Below are 10,309 nucleotides of genomic sequence, written 5' to 3'. Positions count from 1 at the left end.
ATATTGTATCCGATTTCCACCGTCCATCAGAACAAAATTGTATGACGGTGGGTCCTATTTTGATTTTTTTTTTTAATTTACTGTGATAGAGGATGGAGATCAGACACTGTATATATCTTTGCATGCGGTGTTCGTATGAAATAATTTTTCCGAACATCAGCCTTATTGCAAGCTGCAAGATTTAAACTTTAATTTTCTTAAGGCAGGAAATGAAATGATTATTTATACTATTTGATGAAATTCTAATATTTACAAAAAAAAATAAATTATATATATATATAACTATTTAGGAAACATTTTAAGAATTTCTAAATACATGAAATCCAAAAAATTGACAGTAAGCAATCAAATATCATTAAAGAAATCTTTTAACACAATATTAATGAAATAATTATCAAATAAATAATTAATATAATCAAGATCAAATAAATGTTTAAATTTATTCATATATACTAATATCTAAAATTTAGTCTTATTTAATTGATTAATTTAATAACTAAATATAGGTGAGCTCCCAATAAATAATAATAATAATAATAAAACTTAAGACTAAAACACAGACCTTGTACCCCTGTTGCCTCTCCCGCGTTCCTCCCTCCAATCCCGCCGTCCTGCTTCCTTTGGCGCCGCCGGCCTCCGCGTTCCGGCGGCCAACTACGTCTTCGATATCTCGCCCTACCTCGCCGGTTGATTTTCTTCTTCCAGTCATACTGTGCGGCGGCTCCACACAACAAGAGCCCGCCCCCCCTTTTAGCTTTGCGGCGCTTGAAATGCTACTTTACTCTCCTCCACCTTGTTCCTCTATCTTATCCACTAAACGTCGTCTCCCAAAGCTCACCGCATCGCCCAGATTCGTTGAAAACAGCAAGCTTGGACTGTTACAGAGACAGCCGGGCAGAATGGCATTGTCGCGTTCACCGATTCGATCATTCAATTTGGAAGGATCCATCGAAAGCGATAACCAGGGTTTGTCATCTCAGAGGTGAGTGGTGATTCTATTGGTTTCAGCTTTTGTTGTCGTGATTGGTATTCTTTTAGGCATTTCATCGAACACATTGCATTCAGTACAACTGTAAGAAATGTTCAATGATATTTGGGTTTGACGTAACTTGAAATGCTAAAGCTAGAAGGTGAGGGATGAAGTAATGGTCTAAAGTATTTGGAAGGTTGCTGATGTTTTTGGGTTTGGTTTTAATGGCTAAAGATATGATTTTTAGAATTTGGACGCTGATGCTTGGTGAATAGAAGAATCTGATAACTTGAATGCATTGGGATGGGGGATGCTAGGAGCCTTGGCCCAAAGGCCTTGTAGAAGTATTTCAGTTAAAGACAATATCTCTATAGGTTTGTTTTGGTTTTCTCATGTCACACCTCGGGTCAGGACTGCGGCACTAAATTGATAAAAATATGTAACCATAGTCCAACAAAGGTATAGAGCAACATGTACTAAAAATAACATCGAAAGAAATAACTGCAAAAGCAAAACTATAAAAAATTCAATTAGAGAACAAATGAAACTATCACATAACTTAAGAATACCACAACCAAAATCTATTGTTGATGAATTTGTTGTGTGGCAACGGTCCACCAAACAAGCTAATATAACCTATTATAAGAAAATATCAATCACTAAGTCTGACAAATCAAATTCAATAAATAACAATTATTTATTAAAACATAAATGACAAGGTACTATGGTATGAGAAACCAATAAAGAACAATTTGACAGTCGCAATTGTTCATTAAATACGAAATACAAGAATCAATTGAATAGATAGGAATTTGTGTAGTAATGAAACATGATAAGAAATTATCTTCATTATGAACAATAAAAGAGTCAATGGCATATGTATAGCAGTGTAATTGAAACCCACAGATAGAATGGAAATTGTGTGGAGTAAAATGACCGAGTGGACTAAAAGGAAAGGACGACTGAGGCGGTCGAGGGCAAATCAACAAGAAAATAATGCAAGATTAGGAAGGCTAGGGTAGAAACCGCTTTGAATAAAAGGAAAGGAAGATTGCATGATCACGCAATTAGCAGTGCAATCTGATAACCGAATAGCTAGTTTCATGATATAGTCCTTACACCTCATTTGGTAATGGTAAAGAAATTTCCTTTGTTTCTTTTGGTTACAAGTTTGCTTTACATTGTTGGAACTAGCAAAATAAAGCTTAGCTTTATTATTATTATTATTTAGATTGGAATATATGTGGAATTTATATTCATCTCATGCTGTATTAAGAAACTTAAACTTTGGTAATTCATAGTGAAATATCATGTTTGAGTCTCTCAGGTTACTATCGACAAAATTTGGAAGATAATTTATGGCATTTTATGTATTTTATGAAAATTTTATTATTGTTACGAAGTGATAACCTTTTAATAACTTTTTTGGCATAAATTGCATGTAGAAATGAGGGCTCTACTATCCATGGGGTTTCTGAAACTATTATTGGTGTGTTGGGTGGAGGTCAGTTAGGTAGGATGTTGTGTCAAGCTGCAAGCCTCATGGCCATTAAGGTTCTGACTTTGGACCCTTCGGAGGATTCTCCTGCAAGCTCTCTCTCCTATCAACATTTTGTAGGTCGATTTGACGATGGTGATGCGGTTCGCGAATTTGCTAAGAGGTAAAGCAACGTTATTATTTTCTAACATTGACTTAGATGTATTAGTTTATAAAAGCTTTGTACATTTTTTAGGGAAATTTACATATGTAGCACAGAGTTCTTATGTATTTACATATATCACACCTAAACTTCTATATTTACATGCATGGAACTTTGGTGCTTAAAAACCTATGCATGAAAAGGTGGATTTTACTTTTAAAAAGTGGTAAGTAATAGTGCTATTTTCAATGTGATAATAAATATATGAGTGTTATGTGTGTAAACACATAAGAATTGTGTGCCATGTATGTAAATGCCCCTATTTTTTAATGTTAGAATGTTTTTTCTTTGCTTCATAGATGTGGAGTGCTTACTATTGAGATTGAGCATGTTGATGCTATTACTCTTGAAAAATTGGAGAAAGAGGGAGTAGACTGCCAGCCTAAACCTTCGACGATAAGAATAATCCAAGTAAGGTTTTCTACCTATCCTTATTGCAGAAAGTAAGGGATTGTTTGGGATCAATTATATATATATATTTTTCTATTGTATTTAAAATATGTTTGTTTTATGTTTTTTTTTTTCCATAATTTTATTTGGGGGCATTTACATACAAATCACCTAATTCATATGTATTTACATATCTAACATTATAACATTGCCTTTTACTTTTATAGCATCAAAATTTTTCATATCACATCAAAATTACAACCATGTTAACCTTTAAAAAGTGAAATACACCTTTTCGTACATAGTTAAAATGACATATTTATAAAAAATTGAAGTTTAGGTGTCAGACATGTAAATACATATGAATTGAGTATTATGTATGTAAATCTTTCTTTTATTTATTGTTTCTAAAAATAAATTAACATGCTTTAGAAAACATTCGAAACAACTGTCAGGCATTTTGGATGTTTTTAAAAATAATCATACTTTAATCAAATAGTTACATGTTTTGTTTCAAATCATTAAGTAAAACTAAATAAAAAATATAAAATAAAAAATAAAAGTGATCTCAAATGACCTCTCTAAGCTTATTTGTAATTAGTGTTTGATGCAGTTATTGTCCATAATAGTGTTTATTTACTTGCATTATTCATCATTTGTTTGCTGTTCGTCTTCCATTTCAATCAATTATAAGAGTCACAACAAGTCAACCCAAATTAGCTTAACAAGTTGACTTTTTTGTCTTAGTCAATTTGTTTGGTTGCAACGTGACAATTTATCCATTACGGTAGCAATCAGTGTAACAAAATCTCATCATGTATACAAGCTTTTCACTATAACATAATGAAATCTTGTTATTACAAGTACACCAAGAGGACCAAGAGGTAACTATAGAATATGCTAGAACCACTTTTGCTTCTCAGTGTAACACAAATTTCTAAAAGTAAATTCTTATTGAATGATTCTTGCCCATCTCCAAGATGGCCACCACTCCCTCTCCTTACTAAAAATGAAAGATTTAGCGAAATGAATGATTTTCCAACTTTGTACAAGGCATAACCATGCTATAAAAATTTGAAAACTAAAGGAAGATTTGCGTACATACCACTCAATTTCTCCGTCTTTACATATTTAACACCTAAAATTCAATTTTTTACATACATGCCTCCTTACCTATACATGAAAATGTGTATTTCACATTTAAAAGTTAAAACAATAGTATTTTTTATGTGATATGAAAGTTTTGGGTGGTATAAATATAAAAGTATAGTTTAGGTGTTAGATATATAAACACATAGGAATTGGGTGGTATCTATGTAAATGTCCCAAAAATATTTAATTTGGCATATGCATTTATAACAATCATAAAATAAGCAGAATAGGCATGTTAGAGAGAAATAGTATATCAAAACAAATTGTGTAGATCAGACGGCTCAAAATTCAAGTAAATATTTTTGATGTGATGTTAATGATTTGAGTAGTTTGTATGTAAATATGAATGTTTAGATGTTAGATATGTAAATACATAAGAATTGTGTGGTATGTATGTAAGTCCTCCTTTTTTTTTAATCGTCCAATTTGTTTCAAGCTTATGTTTGCCTGAGTCTGTCATGCTCTTTTGTATCAGTAGGCTTCTTCATTTGTTTTGTAGTGTAATGCCAATTAATGCTTTTAGAAATTATAGTTGCTTGAATGTTTTTTATTTTCTGACTTTTGTTTGGTTTTTTTATGAAGATATGATAAACTCCGATTGTGAAGTAGATGGCATGATGTGTTTTTTTAGGGAAATTTGCAACACAATTCTTATACATTTACATATCCAACACCTGAACTTTCATATTTTTATTCTAACACGTTTCTGTGATAAATATTTGCATGAAAACACGTATTTAACTTTTTAAAAGTAAGTGATGGTGGTATTTTTGGTGTGATGCATGTAAATATTGAAGTTTGGGTGTTTGATATTTTAATACATTAGAATTGTGTGGTAGCATGTAAATGTCCCTTTTTCTTAATATGGTTGGTCTAACCTTCTTTGCTGCTGTGGCTTATTGCAGGACAAATATAACCAGAAGATTCACTTTTCTCAACATGGGATTCCCCTTCCTGATTTTCAAAAGGTTATCCTCATTTTTATTTGGAATATTTACATACATATCACTGAATTCCTATGTATTTATATATATAACACTTATGCCACCTTATCTATGCATGAAAACATGTATTTCACTTTTTGAAAGTTGAAATACTGGTGTTTTTGATGTGTTATGAAAAATTTGTGTGGTAGAAATGCCAAAAGCAAAGTTTAGGTATTGGATATGTAAATACATAAGAATTGGGTGGCATGTATGTCAATGCCAATTGTTATTTTGTAGATAAATAAATAGACAATTCAATGAAAGGTTGAAAACTTATGAATGCATAAAAACTTGCAGATAGATAGCCATGAAAGCGCTGAAGAAGCAGCCAATGTATTTGGTTTCCCAATGATGGTTAAAAGTAGAAGGCAAGCTTATGATGGGCGCGGAAATGCTGTCGCTAGTCGTAAAGAAGAGCTTCCTTCTGTTATTGCAGGTAACTAGATTAATAACAAAGAAAAATGTCAAAATAGCCCCCCTGACTCTTTGCAGGGTGGTCGTTTTAATCCAAGTCTATAAAAGGGCTAATTTAGTCCCAAAAACTTTTAATCACGGGGGATATTTCAGCCCCAAATTAAAGAGTATGGGATTAATTTGATACTTTTATAGACTCTAGGACTAAAATGATCTATGTAAATAGTCAAGGGATTATTTTGACACTTTAATAATAATTTGATGATTCTTGTCTCTATGGAAGTGAAATATTGTGTGATGGCCTTGTTATGGACTTAGTTGCATGTATCAAAATTCAATTTAATTCTTAGTTATTTGTTTATTCTTGATCTTCACCAAGTGGCTATAGACTCTTTCTAATAGATATCCAATTGCTTGCAGCATTGGGTGGATTTGAAAGGGGCTTATATGTTGAGCGATGGACTTCATTTACTAAAGTAACTTTTTTCAGTTCTCTTAATTATGCATTTTGAGAACTTAGATTAGTAATACTATGATTTTTCTTGTCTTTTTACATTTTTGTCTCTTTAATTTAGGAGCTCGCAGTCATTGTTGCAAGGGGAAGGGATGGTTCACTTTTATGCTATCCTGTGGTTGAAACTATTCACAAGTAAGATGACAAGTTTTCTCGGTTGCTTTTGAAAAGCATTTGCCTTTCTTTTTCACTAACAAAAAAGATCATCTTTTTGCAAAAAAAAACGTTCTTTTTTAACACGAAATTCTTGCTTTGCTTTCTCGGAAATTAATCTCCTCGCTTTGCATCTGATCAATTTTGTATGAATTTTGGCTCTTCCAGAGATAGCATTTGTCACATTGTTGAAGCTCCTGCTGATGTACCTGAAAAAATAAGAAAAGTTTCTATCGACGTCGCTCAGAGAGCTGTTAATTCCCTCGAGGGGGCAGGGGTCTTTGCGGTGGAGTTATTTTTAACAAATGATGGACAGGTGGCGCTCTCTGTTTTGCTTAGTATTACATCTAATTCATATTATTTATGTATGCTAATGAGTAAAATGCCAAAATAGTTTGCTAACTATGTACATGGGATCATTTTAGTCCTAGAGTCTATAAAAATGTCAAATTAATCCCTATACTATATTAATATGGGCTGAAAAAGGTGCACAAGGAGGATTATTTTAGCTTCTATTAAAAAAGTATGAGGATTAAATTGACATTTTTGTAGATTTTGGGACAAAAATGAAAACTTACAAAGAGTTAGTGGATCATTTTGACACTTTTCTTGAATGCTGATGCTCAATATCTTTCCAATAGGTTTTGCTAAATGAAGTTGCTCCTAGACCTCATAACAGTGGGCATCACACCATAGAGTCTTGCTATACCTCTCAATATGAGCAGCACCTAAGAGCTGTTCTCGGCCTTCCGCTCGGCGAGACATCCATGAAGATCCCTTCTGCAATCATGTACAACATACTCGGCGAGGACGAGGTACTTTTTCCTTAGGACGATTTGCATACATACCACTCAATCCCCATCTATTTACATATCTATCGCCTATAACTTCAATTTTTGCATAAATACTTAGCACCCTACCTATGCATGAAAATAGTGATATTTTTGATGTCATATGAAAATTTTGGGAGGTACAACTGCAAATGCAACGTTTGGATGTTAGACATGTGAATATATAAAAACTTGGTGTTACGAATGTAAATGCCCCTTCATTTTACAAGAGATCTTGCCTTGTTATATTAATTTGTGAATCTTTTTGCAATTTAGGGAGAGCGAGGGTTCAATTTAGCTCATCAATTAATGAAGAAAGCATTAAGCATTCCTGGAGCCAGAGTTCATTGGTATGATAAACCAGGTTAGAAACAGGATTAAGCTATCTTTTTCTCTAGATACTCAAAGCTGTACGTTTTTTCTTTGGAAGATTTACAAGCATGCCATTCAAATCTTATGTTTTTACATATCTAACAATTAAACTTCAATTTTTACTTATGTGCCACCTTATCTTTGCACAAAAAGGTGTATTCACTTTTTAAAAGTTCAAGTTGTGGTATTTCTTATGTGATTTGAAAGATTGGGGTGGTATAAATGCAAAACTCAAAGTTTAGGTGTTAGATATGTAAATACATAAGTTTGAGAGGTGATATATGTAAGTGCTCCAATTTACATATTTACCACCCAATTCCTATGTATTTACATATCTAACAACTAGGCTTTACTTTTTTGCATTTAGACCATCCAAATCTTTCATATTACATCAAAAATAGTGCTCTTTTAACTTTTAAAAAGTGAAATACATCTTTTCATGCATAGAAAAGGCGGGATATATGTAAAAATTAAAATTTAAGTGTTAGAAATGTAAATACATAGGAATTGAGTGGTATATATAAATTTTCCTCTCTATTTTCTTTTCTAACACTATCTCGAGATTTTCAATAAATTTTCCTCTTTCTATTTTCTTTTCTAACACTATCTCGAGATTTTCATTTTTATTTCCAAGTAATGTGCTACACATTCGATCACATCAAAACTTTGTTATATTTCTACTTTAATGGCACATTTATTTGATAATGTAGAAATGCGGAAGCTTCGAAAGATGGGGCATATCACACTTGTGGGACCCTCAAGGAACACCGTCAAAAAGCGCTTGGATTTGATGTTGAATCGAGAAAGCATCGAAAGCAACACTCAAGGTTGATCGCTTAATTTCTCGATGGGTCATTTACATACATACCACAATCTATACATTCATATTTACGTGCAAATCACTTGAATCCTTAACATCACATAAAAAAATGTGACAATCAATATCTTTTTAGTAGTGAAATACACTTTTTCAAGTACAAGTTTACGTCACCAAGATGTTATAAATGTAAATATCAAACTTTGGGTGTTTGACATGAAAATACATAAGAATTGTGTGGTGTGTATGTAAATGCCAAATCATTTGATACTATTCCGTAATATTCCAAATTGTTGGGGTGCTGATTAGTTTATTGCTTGAAAGTTTCACGTCTTTCTTCAGTTGTTAATAACAAAAACTGCTGTGCACAGACACCCCTCAAGTTTCCATTATTATGGGCTCTGATTCTGATCTTCCAACAATGAAGGATGCTGCAGAGATCTTGAATTCTTTTCATGTGCCATTTGAGGTTTGTTTATTTTATCATTCTAAAAAGGAAGATTTACATATTTACCACTCAATTATTATTTATTTACATATATATATCGCCTTTTCTATGCATGAAAAGGTATATTTCATCATGTGATATGGAACATTTGGATGGAATAAATGTAAAAAGGTTTAGATATTAGATATGTAAAGACTCAGGAATAGGGTGGTATGTAAAAATGTGTTTCTAGTTGGTTCGAAAAGCTATCGAGACCCCATCAAATATTGTTTTTTGCAACCGCTATAACTTTTTTTTTTTTTTTTTACGCAGATAACAATTGTTTCGGCTCATCGAACACCTGAGAGGATGTATTCTTTTGCTTTGTCTGCAAAGGAAAGGGGCATTCAGATCATCATCGCCGGTGCCGGCGGCGCCGCTCATTTACCTGGTTAGTCTGTTAAATTAATAAGAAGTATAAAAACTACTTCCATTGTACGTAAGATTTACATACATACCACTCATTTCCTACGTATTTACATACGTAACGCCTAAACTTCAATTTTTACATGTATGCAATTTTATCTATGCCTGAAAAGGTGTATTTTTGTCACTGTACAAGTCAAAATGGAGGCATTTTTGATGTGATATAAAAAAATTGATTGGTATAAATGTAAAAAGTAAAACTTAGGAATTGTGTGGTATGTATGTAAATACCCTTTTTTATATAGGTTGAGTTGATATTTTGCTGATTTGTGAAAGATCTGGAATGTTGCAGGCATGGTGGCTTCATTGACTCCCTTGCCTGTTATAGGAGTTCCAATTAGGACGTCTTCATTAGATGGAGTTGACTCACTCTTGTCTATTGTGCAGGTTAGTGATTAAACATATCACACAACCTGCATATTTACACATCTAACCTCCAAAGTTTGATTTTTTTACATCAATAACACTCAAATCTTTCACACCACATCAATTCTTATGTATTTGCATATCTAACACCTAAAGATTACTTTTTTTTATATATATTTATAGATTTATATTTAATGAATTAATTTAAAGTGTGAATATTTTATTGTGCAGATGCCTAAAGGCATCCCAGTTGCTACAGTTGCAATAGGCAATGCAGCAAATGCAGCTCTTTTAGCAGTCAGAATGCTGGCGGCTAGAGATGATGAATTGTGGGAAAGGTGAGTGCTTTGACTTCTATGATTCCTTTTTGGGATAATTACATGCAGAACCCCCTATGTCTATTTGTAATTTAATGAAGTTTATGGTATTTGATAGAGTGATTGAATATCAAGAAGAATTGAAGGATGCTGTGCTGAAGAAAGCAGAGAAATTGGAAGGAGAAGGTTGGGAGACATATTTAAATGCTTGACAGAGATATACGGCTGCTACATGCAGGCAGATTATGAAGGGTTTTCATTTTTGAGATTCTAATTTAAAAAAAAAAAAATTGTAATAATTTATAATTTATTTGGGTTTTTAAAAAAAAAATTGTAATAATTTATAATTTATTTGGGTGGAAGAATAAAGCTTTAATTGCTGATTTACCAAATTTCATATTTTAATTTATATATG

At 32.5% G+C, this 10,309-nt stretch overlaps 1 protein-coding gene across 1 annotated transcript; it reads left to right on the top strand.

Annotated features, from left to right (window-relative positions):
- Nucleotides 1-555: 555 nt before the first annotated feature.
- Nucleotides 556-10,205, top strand: LOC110034028 (phosphoribosylaminoimidazole carboxylase, chloroplastic-like). The gene is made up of 16 exons (XM_020738260.1): nucleotides 556-982; nucleotides 2,416-2,631; nucleotides 2,970-3,081; nucleotides 5,118-5,180; nucleotides 5,496-5,634; nucleotides 6,033-6,088; nucleotides 6,188-6,261; nucleotides 6,448-6,595; nucleotides 6,921-7,094; nucleotides 7,386-7,473; nucleotides 8,192-8,308; nucleotides 8,670-8,767; nucleotides 9,059-9,176; nucleotides 9,504-9,598; nucleotides 9,809-9,915; nucleotides 10,013-10,205. The coding sequence occupies exons 1-16, from the start codon at nucleotides 771-773 to the stop codon at nucleotides 10,104-10,106; spliced, it is 1,911 nt and encodes a 636-aa protein (XP_020593919.1). The 5' UTR covers nucleotides 556-770; the 3' UTR covers nucleotides 10,107-10,205.
- Nucleotides 10,206-10,309: the final 104 nt, after the last annotated feature.

This window comes from Phalaenopsis equestris, unplaced genomic scaffold (genome assembly GCF_001263595.1).
Source record: "Phalaenopsis equestris unplaced genomic scaffold, ASM126359v1 Scaffold001333, whole genome shotgun sequence".
Lineage (NCBI taxonomy): Eukaryota > Viridiplantae > Streptophyta > Magnoliopsida > Asparagales > Orchidaceae > Phalaenopsis > Phalaenopsis equestris.
Note: the sequence above shows the minus strand (reverse complement) of the source record. Positions and strands in the feature narration are given on the sequence as shown.